Source organism: Vidua chalybeata, chromosome 8, assembly GCF_026979565.1.
Source record: "Vidua chalybeata isolate OUT-0048 chromosome 8, bVidCha1 merged haplotype, whole genome shotgun sequence".
Lineage (NCBI taxonomy): Eukaryota > Metazoa > Chordata > Aves > Passeriformes > Viduidae > Vidua > Vidua chalybeata.
The window spans coordinates 33,889,040-33,905,159 of NC_071537.1; the positions used below are offsets into that span (position 1 = coordinate 33,889,040).

The window sequence follows — 16,120 nt, forward strand, 5'->3', positions numbered from 1 at the left end:
GCTGGTTATTCCCCGAAAACCCAGAGCATCCTGGTTGCTATAGAGACACGTCGCCCTTCCCTTGCTCCTGATGTCATTCTGGGGACTGCTCCTTTGCCTCCACGCCCTTGTGCAACACAGGGAGCGAGGAGCAGCGTCTCTGGTAAGCCCTGGGGAGGAGGAGTGGGTGACGGAGGGAATGTGATCCCTCAGGGAAGCGAGGGGCGGAGGAAACACAACTCCCTGCTTCTCCCGCCGCCTCTCTCGGCAGCGCGAGGGGTGCAGGAGCCACTTTGTTCCTCCCCGTGCCAGCTTCATTATTGATGAAGCAGGAAGGTGATCTCCGTCCCCAGCCCCACGTGTGCCTGCAGAGCTGGCAGGGAGTACGCCCCGGGCTCAGGCTGTGCCCCACAGCGAGGGGAGGCCCCTCCTCTGCTCCTGCCACCCGCGGGACTGCCGCAAAAGCATCCTACAAAGACAGTGACACCCCACTAGTGTGGGTGTTCAACTGCCCACCAGCCTCTCTCTGCCCTCACCTCAAAATTATTTACATCTTAGGGTTGTATTTTTGCCAAGATCTTTGCCCACAAAATCCGAGGCAGAATGCCCTGTTCCAGTTGAAATAACAAGCGAGGAGTTTAAAAACGTTTTGCCCCATCTCAAAACCCCACAAAACTCCTGCGGTGTGCGGCCAGCCAGACTTACCTGTTCCTTTATTACACGATCAACCCAACAGCCGACACAGGCCTGATCCTGCCAGCCCTGGGTTTAGGCAGAGACACTTCAGAGACACTGCCCTGCACCCCAGCTCCATCAGCAACGCTGCAGAAGCCAAAGCCCTGGAGTTACCAGAGCTATCCTGCCTATCTGCAGCTGGATTGCAGAGCCACGGGCTGTGGGTGCCTGCTAAAACCAGGAAAAAAGAGGAGAGGAGAGGAGAGGAGAGGAGAGGAGAGGAGAGGAGAGGAGAGGAGAGGAGAGGAGAGGAGAGGAGAGGAGAGGAGAGGAGAGGAGAGGAGAGGAGAGGAGAGGAGAGGAGAGGAGAGGAGAGGAGAGAGGAGAGGAGAGGAGAGGAGAGGAGAGGAGAGGAGAGGAGAGGAGAGGAGAGGAGAGGAGAGGAGAGGAGAGGAGAGGAGAGGAGAGGAGAGGAGAGGAGAGGAGAGGAGAGGAGAGGAGAGGAGAGGAGAGGAGAGGAGAGGAGAGGAGAGGAGAGGAGAGGAGAGGAGAGAGGAGAGGAGAGGAGAGGAGAGGAAGGAAGGAAGGAAGGAAGGAAGGAAGGAAGGAAGGAAGGAAGGAAGGGTTTGTTCACACCCAGGCTTTCCTGCCTTGCTGTGCCACCAGCTGCTGGCACTGTCCATGCAAACCCATCCCCATCACCTTGGCTCACAGGAGCCACTGAGGAGCGATGAACGACGTTGATCATCACACTTAAATGCCAAGAAAACTTGCATTTTGCTGTCTATGCCACATGCGTAGCAGAAAAACTATGCCAGGAATGTGAAAGAAGGCGGAAAGTTTTTATGGGGACTAGTGTTTTGGATCTCTCTCTGCTTGCAGAGCCAGATGTCTTTCAGCTCCTTGGTGTCTACCATTACAGAGCTCTGAGGGAGCTGGGTGAATTTCTGCACTTCAGCCAAAATAGTCATTTCTGTAGGATTTAATGCTCCAGACCCTAAGCCTGCCCTGCAGGGACAGTGACAGCCGGTGTCCCCCAGTGCTCCTGGGCTGCTCCCAATAGGATGCTCTCACTCCCTGCCCTCTTGGAGCACAGAGATGTGACCTCACCAGCACAGCACATCACATCACAGTGGGACCAACCCCCCCCCCCACAGCTCCTATATGGGGACAAAGTGGGGTTTGGGGAGGAAGGTGCTGACCTTGAAGCCAGTTTTAGCTGAGGATAACAAAGAGGAATGTTGCCACAAGGTGGTCACAGAGATGGAGCCAGGTTCCTCAAATGATGCGATGGTGAGAGCCAGGGCAGGAGAGGTTTGGAGTGGATAGAAGAAGGACCAATTTCTCCAGTACAGCAGTGAGCAAAGAGAGGTTGTACTAGCTCCGTCCTTGGAGGTTTGCAGGATAAAGCCCTGACCACCCCAGTGTGACCCTGCTTTGGGCAGGAAGCCTACAGCCCAAATCACCCCGTGGTGCCCGGGAGGGGACTCACCTTGGCCCAGGCGGGACAATTTCGAGGGGTGTCTGTGGGCTCCCAGGACCCCACTTCCCCCCTTTCCCCACCCCAGCGCCCTGGCGGTCCCTTCCAGCGATCCCGAGGCTGGGATCGGCAGCTCCCGGTTTCCCAGCGTGGCCTGCCGGGGTGGGGGCAGCGGGGGGGTGGCCCGGGGACCCGGCCCGGCCCCGCCCCGGGACCCGCGTCCAGGCGCCGGGACCGCTCCCCCCGCCGCTGCCCCGGGAGGGAGGAAGGAAGGAAGGAAGGAGGGAGGGAGGGAGGGAAGAGGGGAGGGAGGGAATCAGGGAGGGAGGGAGGGAGGATGACAGCACAGTGAAGAAAAGCAGGGGACCCGCTGCTCTCTCTCCTCCCGCACGGCAGGACCGGGCGAGCTCGCCCCGCGGAGCGGCCGCCGCCGGGTAGGTGCAGCGGGGTTCGGGACCGACGGGGCCGGGGCCGCAGCGCGGCCGGGGGCCGGGACCGGCGCGATGGGCAGCGGGAGCCCCGGGGCGAGGGGGAGGATGGCGGCGGGGATCGAGTCTTTCCCAGCGCGGCGGGGAGTTGCGGGAAGTTGGGCGTGCGAGGAGGGGCCGCGGCCCCGAGCTCAGCCCCCCCGGCCCGGGCAGGGGGAGCGGGGCCGGCGGGGAGCCCGGGGCTCGGTGGCCGCATCCCCCCGCGGGGCGGCCCCGGGCTCCGCCGGCTCCTTTGTGCGCCCTCCGGCCTCGGCCGCTCCTTTGTCTCGGTGCGGGGCCCCCCACCGCCCGTTCCCGCAGCGGGGCAGCGCCGGCGGTGCCTCCCTTCCTCCTCTGCCTCCCTCCCCTCGGCGGACAGCCGGATCCCAGCACCCTGCTGCCGAAAGTCCTCCCAGCACATGACTGCTCAGCAGCTCTCCCCGTGCCTTTCTTTCGGAGAAAAAAAAAAAAAAAAAATCAATGGAATAGGATCGAGCTCTGCAGCGGCAGCGCCGAGCCTCCGTCCGGAGCGGAGCGCGTTTGGGGCGACAGAAGGAGACTCTGGAAAAAGAGAGTTTCTCACAACCATCCCGGAGTTGCATCATCCGTCCTGTCAGCCCCGAGCAGGGAGCACTGGAAAGTTGTTCGCACCCTTTCCCCTCCTGTCCCGGGGCCACCGGGGCACGCTGGCCCTCGGCCGGCTCCCGGCGCCCGGGAGCCAGCGACATTTCTGCCGGAGCTGGGACTCTGACACCCTCACGGCTCCCGACGGGACCTGGATGGCATGGGGGTACCTTGCGGGGGAAAGGCTATCCCAGCAGAGTGCCCCCTCAGTGCCTGCCGGGATTTCAGCAGCTGCTCCCGGCCGCACTGGGGAGAGCTGCCCACACCCCACTGCCTTTGCACGGAGCCTGGCTTTGGTGCCTGGAGGAAAGCGTCTCCTTTTCCACAGTCAACGATTTACAACATTACACCAGGACAGACATTTAACTCTGCAATTTTTCCACATCTGCCAAGTTGCTTCAGCATACGGCTCGTTTTCACACCCCCAGTCTCCCTGTGCTGACTGGAGCACAGCTCACTGTCCCCTCGGCCAACATCTCTTGCCACCAGTCCCTTCTGCATCCCTGGAGCGTTACCGGCGCCTGTCTCGGGCTGAAAGGGGAGCAGAGGCAGGCACAGAGAGCGCCGTATCTCTGCTTTTGGGGTGGGTTTGGCCGAGGAGCTTCCAGGCGAGCGTGGAGCAGTGAGGGGAAGGAGTGTGGGGCGGTGGGAGGGACCGTGGGCTCTGCACCCCAAAGAAAGGGCTCATTGAAGCAGGGACGGGCATTTGCGGTTCCCAGCGTGGCCGGGGGACGCCGGCACGCACAGCGGCCGGCATTGTGCCACCGGCGCCGAGCAAACAGGGCCGGGCAGACCTCTCACCCGTCTTGGTGGTCTGCTCTGTAGCTCCCCTCGCTGCCCAGCAGTTCGGTGTGTTCAGTTGCTCACCTTTGCTGCAGGTGGTGCTGCAAACCCCACCCCAGACGTGTCTGTGGTTGCCAGCGGGTTGGCTTCAAGGTTGAAGGTGTTTTAGCTGGGTCCTGGTCCAGATCCAACTCCAGAGGCTGGTCCCTGTCTGGCAGATGCACGTGTTTTATCCCCATGCCCAGCACTGATGTCTCTGAGCCCCATCGGGTTCACCAGGGGCAGGAGCAGCAGCTCTCCTCTCTGCTGGGTCAGGAGAAAACCTGCTTTGGACGCCACCACGGCGAGGGAGAGAAAAGACCTGTCTGTCCTGGCCATGAAGCCTGTGCTGGTCCTGTCACCAACATTACTGTGCCCTCACCAGCCTCTACACCCCTTCTGCACAGTGGTTTCTGGGACATGAGGAACAAGGACAGCTCATCTGGGTCATCACAGAGAACAGGTGGGACAGTAAAGAGTGGACAGGAGACAACCTCATGCACCTGGAGTTTGAGAGCTCGTGCAATGAATACAATGTTGTTCCAGTGGTGCCTGTTTGTACCAACACCGTTCCTGCTGCTGCTCCTGAGTGCAACCTCTGAGTCAGAAGGACTTTCCATTCCCAACTTTCTCCTCCTCCAATGGGAACTTTCCAGGCTTCAGTTTGATGAAGATTGTGACTATTCTCGGCAACTTTATAAACATTGTAGGAGGTGACTTTTTTCCCCTCTTTTTTTTTAGCTTGACGAGACATGTTTGTAACCAAAAAATACCTGCCTGGACAGGCTCCTTAGCTGCGCCGCAGGGCAAACCGAAGCAGTGCTGTGCTTGTGCCATGCCTTGGAGGACAGCCAGGACCAGGATGAAAATTGTTGGGAGATGAAAGCAAAGTGGGAAGCTCTGGTGGCACGTTTCCCAAGGGCAGCCTCGGGAGGAAGCTGGGAGCGGAAATAGTTGAAAGAATAAATACAAAGAGTTGTTTTTTTTTTTTCCCCTAGGTTGCAGACAAAGAGCAGCACGGAGAGCAGATAAGCCCGTGCTCCTTATCTCTTTGTTGTTCCGCCCCTGTGTTTTGCTGATCCGAGTGTCTGCTGGAAGTCTGATGAAGCAAAGGACCGTGGAGGGAATTACTCAGTGCAGCAGCAGTGCCAGGGGCAGCGAGCTCAGCTGCAGGTCACTGTGGGCTTCCATGGAGGGATGCACGGGAGTGGATGGGGGCTGGATGGTCAGAAGGATCTCAGGCAGGGAGGGAACTCTTGCACGTGGGTGTTTCATTGCCTTTCTGTGTCCAGAGCTCAGTTGTTGCCTGTTGAGTCATCAGAGGAAAATGTGACTTCATCCAGTCTCACCTCCAGCTGGCTGCCTCTGGCAGCCACAGACATGTTTCTTTCCTGGATCTCACCTGGTGGAGGTTCAGGGCAGCCGGAGATTGGGAATGAGAGCCCCAAGGCTTTGTGTAAGACCTTCCCTTTCCCAAAAGAGAGCTCAAAACCCCTGCTCTGCTCTTCCAGTCAGACAGTCCTGTGGAATGCCCTGCAGAAAGGAGACACGAGCGTCCCTTCCCTCCTTCCTCTCACAGGGCCTCTGCTCTTCTCACCCCACCTGCACCACCAGTGGGAATATCCATCCCACAAAGCAACTTGCTCCAGCGGACTGGAATGATTTGGTGTCTCCATTACTGTCCAAGTCCTTCCTTCTTGCTGTGGCAAGGTGAAGTTAACTTGCTGGTAGTGGCAGATCCCACCTGGTCAGATTTGTATGGGAACAAAATCCCCAGCACCACCCAAAAAAGATCCTTTTCTGGCTTTAACTCATCTGGGAAATCCATAAATCCTATCATCTCTACAATGGGAATTGCAGCCGTCCCTGCTGAATTGAAAAGCACTCCCAGCTTTTGAAGGGATAGGAAGAGGCAGGGAGCAGCATCTGAGCTGTGGGTGCTGCCATCCACAGCATCTCAGTTTAGCATTCCTGGAAATTATTCCGCTTTGCTTTGGGACGTGAAGAGCAAGAGGACGCTGCCTGCCGTCTCCAGGGATGATGTTCATCCATCCCTCTGCTCACACAGGTGCATTCCCCAGCAGTGGACACTGGCAGGGCACCCTGGGGCAGCAGCAGCACCTGCTGGTTCTCCTCATCCATCCCATCCCAGCAGAGCCCTGGAGGGAACGTGCAGGGGACACAGAGCCCCTCTGTTCCCCCTCACAAAGGGGCGCTTGTGGCTTGTGCACTGCTCCAGCCGGGCTGAGCCTCACGGGCCCCAGCAAGGACGAGCTTTAGGATGCCGAGCAGCCCCACCAGGTCACCCGCGTGTCCCCACCCCACAGCTCAGCCCTGAGGGGGCCCCCGCGCCTGTCGCTGCCGCTCCGCGGGTCCCAGGCAGCATCTGCAGCCGGTTGTTTATTTAATGAATGATGTCTGCCCTGGGCCTGTGAGTGAGGGTTTTGCCAGCGCTACCGGACATGGTTCTCTGTGTCACCCCTGTGAATAATTCCTGGTCTGTGGCTCCTTTGTGGTCAGGCAGCTGGGGGCATTAGAGGGGGAAAACCCGGGGCTGGCTTTGCCCAGGGATTTGTCTGAGGAAGCGGCTGATGCCATCCCCTGTGCGTGGGGACTGTCCCCGGCTCCAGGTGAGGGCTGGGATGCAGACCACCGCCCCTTGGGGATGCCGTGACTCTGAGACGCGGCCACACCAAGGACTTTGTGTATTTGATTCTTTTCTCTCAGTTGCTCAAATACTCTGACAAATCCTGTCATCGAGGGGGCATGACCGAGGAGGGGGGATATGAGGGGTGGCTGGCGAAAGGCACCTGCCCCGGCTGCCGGCCTGTCCCCGAGGAGCGGTGTGATGACAAACTAAACTAACAGGGCTGTTAAACACACACACACACACACACACACACACATACACACACACACAGACACACACACAGAGACACGTGTGCCGGGGATTTCGGCGCCGCTTGCTGAAAGGGGGAGCTGGGGGACACTGTGGGAGGGCTCTGGGGCTGCCAGGGCTCTCCAGAATCCCTGCATCCCACTAAATCCTGAGTTTCCTGGGTGCGTGGGTGTGGATGTCTCTTTTTAGAAGGTTTTGCTGGAAAGGAGATGGCTGGAAGCCAAGCCTCCGGAGCTGAGTGGTTTGCTCCAGCTGGGAAATTCCTGGTCCTCACAGAGAGGGCTGGGAACCTGACAGGCTGGGGTGCTGCCCTGAGCATGGGACACATCCCACCCCTCCTGCCCATACTCCCTCCTTCCCAGCCGGAGGGGCATTCAGCGAGCAACACTAAAAAATGCACATTTTGGCCGAGCATGACGCGGAAGAGGTTGCGACGTAACGCAATGCCTGGCAGGGCTTCCCCACTCCACGCTCTGCCGGGGGCTGCAGATGCCGAGGCTTGGCCAGGGCATCTCCCCTCCAGCAAACTCTAGGGCCCCCCAGAGGATGGGGCTCTGCCTGGCCCCCCTCCTTCACCCCAAAAGCAGGGGTGGGACAGGCTGCCGGGGTCGCGCTGGCGGAGCCCAGCCAAGGCTAAATAGACTTTCCCTGAGTCACCGAAAGTCTGGCCAAGAAAGCGGGACGAGCGAACGGCGTCACCCACGCGAGCCGGCGGGGAGGTGGCAGGTGCCAGCACGGCCTAGAGGTGGAAGTCTGCACACTGGGGACCTGCCCCAGACCCCGAAACAGCAGCTGTGGCACCCAAAATCTCCCACTGGGGTGTGGGTTTGGTGCGACTCGGAGAGATTTCCAGCAACACCCCGATTCAGGCGCTGAAGGAGAGGCTGGGGGGCGGTCTTTTCTGCTGGGCGGGGATGCCAAGTCTCCTGGTTTTGCATCCCACACCAAGCAGCTGCATCATCATTTGGATTAGTTTTTTTTTCTTTTTTGGCAAAAACCACCCCCGGAGCATTCTACTCCCCGAGGGGGACTGGCAGCAGCAGTGTTTTCCGGCCCGCCCTTGTTCCTGAAGACTCTCTGGGTTTCATTTTCGAGGCTCAGCAGCCGCTGCTGCCATGCTGGGGGAAGGCGGAAGCTGCTCAGCCCCACACTGGGGCCCTACAGTGGAGCCTCCAACCCTCCCCTTTCCAGAGGCTGGGAGGCACAATGTGCTGAAGATCTGCATGATCCAGGGGCTCCCTCGCTGGCAGCAGCAGGTTTTTGCCAGCGGGAAGCAGGCAGCTGTCGGATGGCAGGGATTGGGTTTCAGGGTGGGCAGGGGCAGCTGGTGGAAGCGTGGGAAGGGGTTCTGTCGGGCAGATATATTTTGGGAAGGAGGAGGAGCAGCCGATGGCATTCAGGCCACTGCTCCTCGGGGGGTGGGATGGAGCTGTAGGGAGGAGCTTCCTCTTTTTTACTGCTCTTGTCCAGCCTTTGTCAGCCTCTGACCCTGCGTGCAGGGAAGCATCGCCATGCTGAGCCTTCTTCTCCCCACAGGCAGGGCTGGCAAGGCCCTAGCCCAAGACACCTTCCCGGCGTGCAGGAGGGACCTGTGTGTGTTCCCCATGGAGATCCGACGCGCTTTGCCCCAAGATATCCGGGAGCTGCTGCACTGCTTGAAGATGAAGAGCAAGTACGCCGTCCTCCTGGTCTTCGTCATCAGCCTCATCATCATCGAGAAGGAGAACAACTTCATCTCCAGGTAGGCAGTGGGCATCTGAGCCACCCCAAGGTTTGCAGCCCCTCTCCCCCAGTCCCAGGCTCCTATGCAGCAGGAGCCCCCCAGGTCCCCTGCTGGGATGCAGGGTGGTCCCGCTGTCCTCCAGGCTGGGCTGGGTCTCCCCACAGGGTGTCGGACAAGCTGAAGCAGTCACCGCAGGCACTGGCAGAGGCAAACAGCACCGAGGTCAGCCCAGCACCGGCCAAGAACGGCTCGCTGGCCTCGCTGCAGGAGCTGGACGCTGCCTTCTCCCAGCTGAGGTCCCACCTGTACAACATCACCCTGCAGCTGGCAGGTGATGGGGACCCCGGGCCACGGCGGCACGTCCTGCTGATGGCCACCACCCGCACTGGCTCCTCCTTCGTCGGGGAGTTCTTCAACCAGCAGGGCAGCATCTTCTACCTCTTTGAGCCCCTCTGGCACGTCGAGAAGACGGTGACCTTCCTGCCGGGGGGAGCCAGCGCAGTGGGCTCAGCCTTGGTTTACCGAGATGTCCTCAAGCAGCTCTTCCTCTGTGACCTCTATATCTTGGAGAACTTCATCTCACCGGTTCCCGAGGGCCACCTGACGCCTTTCTTGTTTCGGCGGGGCTCCAGCCACTCGCTGTGCGAGGAGCCCGTCTGCACGCCCAGCACCAAGAAGGTCTTTGAGAAGTACTACTGCAAGAACCGCCGCTGCGGCCCCCTCAACATCACGCTGGCGGCCGAGGCGTGCCGGCACAAGCAGCACGTGGCCCTGAAGACGGTGCGCATCCGGCAGCTGGAGTTCCTGCAGCCGCTGGTGGAGGACCCTCGGCTGGACCTGCGCATCATCCAGCTGGTGCGGGACCCCCGCGCCGTCCTGGCCTCACGCATGGTGGCCTTCTCTGGCAAGTACGAGACCTGGAAGAAATGGGCGTCCGAAGGGGAGGCTCCGCTGCGTGAGGAGGAGGTGCAGCGGCTGCGGGGCAACTGCGAGAGCATCCGTGTGTCAGCAGAGCTGGGGCTGCGGCGGCCGGGCTGGCTGCGGGGCCGCTACATGCTGGTGCGCTACGAGGACGTGGCGCGGGCGCCGCTGCAGAAGGCGCGGGAGATGTTCCGCTTCGCCGGGCTGCCCCTCACCCAGCAGGTGGAGGAATGGATCGGCAGGAACACGCAGGCTCCCCACGACGGCAATGGTGTCTACTCCACGTGCAAGAACTCCTCGGAGCAGTTCGACAAGTGGCGGTTCAGCATGCCCTTCAAGCTGGCACAGGTGGTGCAGGACGCCTGCGCCCCAGCCATGCAGCTCTTCGGCTACAAGCTGGCCAGCAGCCCCACGGCGCTGGCCAACCGCTCCTTCAGCCTGCTGGAGGAGGCACAGGCTGCCTGGGTCACGTAATGGCGTGGGGCGACGGCGGCAGGGTGGAAAGAGGGGCTGCGGCTGTGCTCCTGGCCGGTCCGGAGACGACCTGGGGGACCCTGCTCTCAAAAATGCTCCTCGGTGCTGCCAGATGGCAGCCCCAGGAGCTGGAGCATCTTGGCAGAGCTGGCCCCAGAGTCCTGCAGAGCCTGAATTTCATAATTTCTCCGGGAATGGGGAAATGGTAACGGTGAGGGGTGGTGGGGTCGGCAACAGGGCCACCTCTCCAGCTCTGGAGCTGCACTGAGGAAGAGGAGGGTGATGGCAAGCAGAGGGGAACAGGACCAAGCACCTCTGCCTTGCCACCCCCCAGGCCAGCTGGCATGGGGCAAGGACAAAATCCCTGTGGTGCCAGCAAGCACCCAGAGACCTTCTTGGTTTGGTGCCTTCATACACCAGCAGAGACTGGAAACTGCCCACAGAGCCCTGGACGGCACTTGGGCTACAACCAAATGAGGTGACTATGGTTTGGTGCTCTTCAAACTTGGTTTTGGAGGTTTGGGTTTATTTCCTTTTTTCCCTGTGTATTTGCATACCAGGTGGATTTATTTATTTATTATGTGAAAAAGAGGGGGGAGGCTGGTCAAGGAGCTAAGCCTAAAAATCAGAGCAGCACAACATACCACAAAGGGAGACACCCAGAAGAGAGCTCATGTTTTAGCTGGAGACCACCTTCTGTATGATCTTGGGTCAGCCCCCAGGGTCTGACGGGCTGTTACCCCCCCAGCCCCCGTGCAGCAGCGACTTCAAACTTCAGCATCGTGGAAAGACAGTCAGATTTATCTGATTAAAAACAAAACCACCAGCACAGAGTCCAAAGCATCTCCTGTCTCCTTAGTATTGGTGGGTGTCCCCTGCCCAGGGGGAGTCCCAGAAATATGTGCTAACAGCACTGATGGGTGGCCAAACCTGGTAGAGTTTCAGGGTGTTTGCCATTTGCAGATGTTGACTCAGTGCCGAGCTGCACCCTCCAATTCACATTTCATTAATTAAAATGCCTATTTTTAGCCCTCTTTGTAGCTCATTCTTTTTCTCCACCAGGTATTTTTGGCTTATGGCAGCCACCCGAGGGAGGAGTCAAGCATTTTGGTGGAGAGTGGTTGTCTCCACCTCGGGCTTGCCAGCGAACCCTGAGGGATCCCAGCAGCCACATGTCCCCTTCTCCCCAACTAGAGCTGTTGGCCAAAAGCAAAAATAAATAAATGAAGCGAGGCGGCAGCTGGCCACAGCTGGGCTGCGCTTTGCCGGCCGGGAGGAACGCGCTGGGGCTCCGGCGAAGGGCTGCGGCTGGGCTGAGCTCACAAAAGCCGCGTTTTTGACCCAAGAGGGAGAACAGAGGCGGCATTGAGGAGCGCGGGGCCGGCCGGCGGGGAGCAGCCGCACCGGAGCCCCGGGCAGCCATCCGCCCGCCCGCCCCGGCTGCGGAGGTTTTCCGAGCAGGGCCGGGCTGCATCAGGCTTTAAGGTGTGATTTCAGGGCGCTCGGTGCCAGCTGGATGGGGAAAGGGCACAAAAGTGGAGATTTTTGGCAAACCCTCATCGCTCACAGGCGATGGAGAGCGTCAGCCTCCTCCCCGCCTCACACGCAGCACTCGGCATCACAAGCAGCCCTGGGGCTGCTGAGTGAATCGGGTTTTGTTTGGAAGCTTCCTGCTGGGAAAGCAGCAGGGTCACTGAGGTCAGATGGATATTCCGCAGCTGCGCGCTGGGCGAAGCCCACAGAGCTCAGCCAGCATGAGGGGGAACGAAGTTGGACGCAGCGTCCTGGTAAACGCCTCTGGAAAAGCACCATTAGGTGGGATTTTGCAGAGAAAATAATTTTAGGGTAATTGTTTGTGAAACAGCATGAGGGGTGAGTAGCTACCGAGCTGCCACAGCCGCAGAGGGGACATTGGAGAGTGGCCAGCATCCCCCTCCCATCACGCCGCGGGTGGAGGCGCTTCGGGGCTTGGAGAGGGGGCAAGGACAGGCAAATCCAGGAGCATGGAAAACAAGCAGTGAGGGAAGCGGGAGCTGGGCTGAGCCGAGGCCAGAGAACAGAACAGATAAGAACAGATAGACTAGGCTGGAAGAGACCTTAAAGATCCTCGAGTCCAACACCTCAACTAAACAGTGGCACCGAGTGCCACATCCAGTCTATTTTTAAACACATCCAGGGGTGGTGACTCCACCACCTCCCTGGGCAGACCATTCCAGTACTTCATCAGCCTTTCTGTAAAAAACTTTTTCCTAATATCCAACCTATATTTCCCTTGATGCAGCTCGAGACTGTCCTCTGGCTCTGTCAGTGCTGCCTGGAGAAAGAGCCCAACCCCACCTGAGCACAGCCACCTTTCAGGGAGTTGTAGAGAGTGACAAAGTCACCTGAGTCTCCTTTTCTCCAGGCTGAGCACCCCAGTTCCCTCAGCCGTTCCTCACAGGGTTTGTGTTCCCAGCCCCTCTCCAGCCTCGCTGCCTCCTCTGGACGCGCTCCAGCGTCTCAACGTCCTTCCCAAACTGAGGGGCCAGAGCTGGACACAGCACTCAGGGTTTGGCCTCACCAGTGCTGAGTACAGGGAAGAATGACCTCCCTGCTCCTGCTGGCTACACCGTTGCAGAGGGGACGGCGATGTTCTTATGCCTGTTCTTACCTGCGCTGCCTCCGCCCTGGCTGCCTCCAGCCCAGCACTGCTAGCCAAGCATAAGCAATTGTTCCTGGACACCCTCCAGCTTCCTGTCAAAAAACGTCTCAGGACAGAGAGAAAACATACCCCCGACCCATGCAGATTTCCGCAGGGCTAATTGCTCCCATTAAACCCACGGACTCCAGGCGCATCGGGAAGCCACAGGGGACGTGGCTCCTTCGAGGCTGGAGCAGCTGAATTCCCCCTGAGCTGGCTGGGGGGAGGTTTGTCCCCCCACAATAGGGGCCTCCTGCTCAGCCTGCTCTGGCTGCTGCCAGGCTTTGCCTGGCTCTTTCCGTAGAGGATGAAAGGCATGGATTTGGGAGGGAAAGCACGGATTGGGAAAGCCATAGCAAGAGACTGCCTCAGAGCAAGGACATACCTGCATCCAGACCATGCAGGAAGCCCACAACAGGAGCTGCAACGGATGCAGCCTCACCCTTTCTCATAGACACCAATGACAAAAAAAAAAAAAAAAAAAAAAATCAATCCTCTTTTCAAAAGATCTAAGCTTTCTGAAATAAAGCACTACTAAAGCTTGTTTTAAAATAAGGAAATAAAAGAACCCAAACCTGCAGCTGTACTGCCTCCAGGCTCACCTCCCAGCCTGCTGCAGCTATGCTTTGGGGTGAATTTGAGAACATTGGGGTGATGCTAATTATCACCAGAGAGACCTTTTCCACAAGCAGCCCAGAGCAGTGAGGGGACACATGTCCCGTGGGACAGGGCCACCAGCCAAAACTGCTTCTCCTTGGGGTCATTGCAGGTGACACAAGATGATGTAGCACCAAGGAGAACTTGAACAAATTATGGATGTGCTGTTTCCCTCCAAATGGGATCTTTCTGGGAAATTATTCTCTCCTGCCAGTCTGATCCGGAGTTGACTTTGGACAGCAGGTACATCCTGCTGTTTCTCTGCCTCCCCCTCAGAGCACTCAGAGCTGCCTGGGGCCATGCTGGCATGGCCGGGTTTGCTGTGGAGAGACAGCTCTTGCTGGAGGTAGAAGCTGCTGGTGCCAAGTAGGAGAGTGGTCAAGGTGGGCAAGTCTTTGAAATGCCACCTTAGATGCCCTGCAGTTTAACACCCGGGTGGCCCTGCTGGGCCATGAAGCCAAGCCACCAGGCAGGTCCTCAGCAATCCATAAAAAGGCCTTTTTCCAGCCTGGCATGAGGTTTCTCCCAAACAGCAGAAGAGGTGGCTGCTGTGCTGGTTGTCCTGACCCCCCATACCCTTCTCCTCACTTGTTCCAGCTCCATTTAATGGGATCGGATGAGCTAATCCCCCATGTGTCCTCGCAGCCCTATCAGAGGGGATTTCTGCACAGGGCTGGAGGGAAGGAAATCCATCACACCAGCAATTGCCTGCCCTCACCCAGCCCCACTGGCTTCTGCTGGAGGCTGGATCAACCTTTTCCTTCTCTCCCTCGTGGGGGCTTGGTGTGGTTGTTGCAGGGAGCTGGTCCATGGCTACAGCTGCACCATCCAAACATCCAAACACCGAATCAGTGGGGAGATCCATAGGCCAACGAGGGACCCACAAGGGCTGCAGCACATGTGGACATTTCAGCATTAAATGACAACCTTGTTTTCTGTTGTGTTTTTCTAAGAGACTGCATGCCTGACCAGACTGCATTTCTTGGTCTGCATCCCATATTTATCCTGTAATTACACCTTTGGACAAAGGCTGCCTGTCTGTGAGGCCCATTTTTTTCAGGACACAGTTTTATTCTATGCTCTGCTTTCACTGTAATGAAGTCTGGGGGGCAAGGGGAAGAAAACTCCCCACATCAGGAGTGAAAGCTGTTCTTTCTCAAAAGCTGCCCCAAGAGCAAAGGAGCTTGCACAAGCCCTCTCCTTTTTCCCAAAGAAACCCCAGCCACTGGCATCCTTTATGCTTCTCTACCACCCCACAAGGATTAATGCCACAAACCATGTTATCCCATAAAAGAGAGTTGCCACCACACTCTCAATCTCTGGGCTCCACTGCTGGAGGAGCCAGAGGATTTCCAAGGAGATCCCTGCAATCCTTATAGCCAGGCATCTGACATGAATAAAGCTGATAAAGTTTCTTGTTGGCACCTGCCTGGATCACATCACAATAAGGGATGAAATCCCACAAAATGGCATTCCTGTAAAATTCCCAATGTCTGCTATATGCTTGGCTCTGGAGGGGTGGGAAAGATCTGCATGGCACAAAACCCAGAGGCAGTTTCAGGAGCTGCCTGAGCTGGGGTTTCCTCCAAGGGGAAGGACAGCCCTGCTTGGTCCCTGCTCACCCCATGCCAGGGGCTGACATGAGTCTGGCCATCCCCATTTCCCCCAAACCTGCCTTGGTTTGAGCCCCAGTTTGCAGGTGGCGATGGCAGGTGAGGTGAAGCCTGTCACCACAGCACGCTGAGCCTGGCAAACTCATCCTGCTGTATCATGCAGGAAAAGAGGAGCTGGGCAGTACCTTGGCACAGAGCACACTGTGATCCCAGGGAAAAGGAGAACAGCTTTGTGGCACAGCCCTGGGATGGGATGGAGGGAGATCCCAGCTCCCCGTGGCTCTTCTCATGGATACAAAGACCACTTCAATTGCAGCGACCATTGCATTTCACCCTTGGGGCTTTCCCACCCTTTTCTGGCTGGGATCTGTGACCAATTTCTGGGCTGACATGTACAGAGATGCTGCCTATAAATACACATCACTGCTCCAGCCTGACCAAAATAGGGTGATTTTGGTGCTGTCATCCATGGGAAGCAGCTTGTCTTCTCAAGCCACTGAAAAACTGGAAATGAAAAAATAGGTTTGTTGGGAAGAGTATAAATGTAAGTGGAACCTTGTTGATTTCTGCTAAAAGTAGATTTTTATGTATAAGGTATAAAATAGCCTGTGTTGATGTTTAAAAGCAGCCAAGAACTGTCTGAATTGGTTTTTCCAGGTGATTCTTTGCCCTGAACTGACACAATTCCACCTTGGCTGAAGCAGAGCTCCCTGAGGCATGGGGGGCAACCAGCTCACCCAGGCAAAATGGGGAGCTGGGGGCCAAGGATGGGCCAGGCAGTTTGACTAGAGCAATCCCTCATCCCTGGGAGACTTGAAATCCTCCTTTCCCCGAAGCAAAGCCTCCAGGGGCACAGCCAGAGAGCTGCAGCTGCCCTGGTGCCACTGGGGCTGTCACAGGACAATGTGCAGGACATGTCTGTGGGCAGAGGGAATGTGGTGTGTGAGGCTGCTGATACAGGAGAGGATTTTGGGTTTTGCAGAGATGGCTGTGAGCCAGAAACAGTCTCCAGCAGCTCAGGCTTGGCAGGGAAGGATGAGGCCTTCAGCCTGGCCCAGGTGGGAGAACTGTTCCCTAGAGGAGGGTGAAGGGAGGAATGTTATCCC

The 16,120-nt window shown here is 57.9% G+C and overlaps 1 protein-coding gene across 4 annotated transcripts; it reads left to right on the forward strand.

Annotated features, from left to right (window-relative positions):
• The first annotated feature begins 2,510 nt into the window (after positions 1 to 2,510).
• Positions 2,511 to 11,092, forward strand: CHST3 (carbohydrate sulfotransferase 3). 4 transcript variants are annotated; one of them, XM_053949691.1, is made up of 3 exons: positions 2,511 to 2,568; positions 8,483 to 8,687; positions 8,834 to 11,092. In XM_053949691.1, exons 2-3 carry the CDS (start codon positions 8,551 to 8,553, stop codon positions 10,062 to 10,064), a joined length of 1,368 nt encoding a protein of 455 aa, XP_053805666.1. In that variant the 5' UTR covers positions 2,511 to 2,568; positions 8,483 to 8,550; the 3' UTR covers positions 10,065 to 11,092. The 4 variants fall into 4 exon arrangements, with proteins under 4 accessions (XP_053805666.1, XP_053805667.1, XP_053805665.1 ...); XM_053949692.1 differs by lacking the exon at positions 2,511 to 2,568 and adding an exon at positions 4,794 to 5,220 and having other exon boundaries at positions 8,994 to 11,092; XM_053949690.1 differs by lacking the exon at positions 2,511 to 2,568 and adding an exon at positions 5,139 to 5,220.
• The last annotated feature ends 5,028 nt before the right edge of the window (positions 11,093 to 16,120 follow it).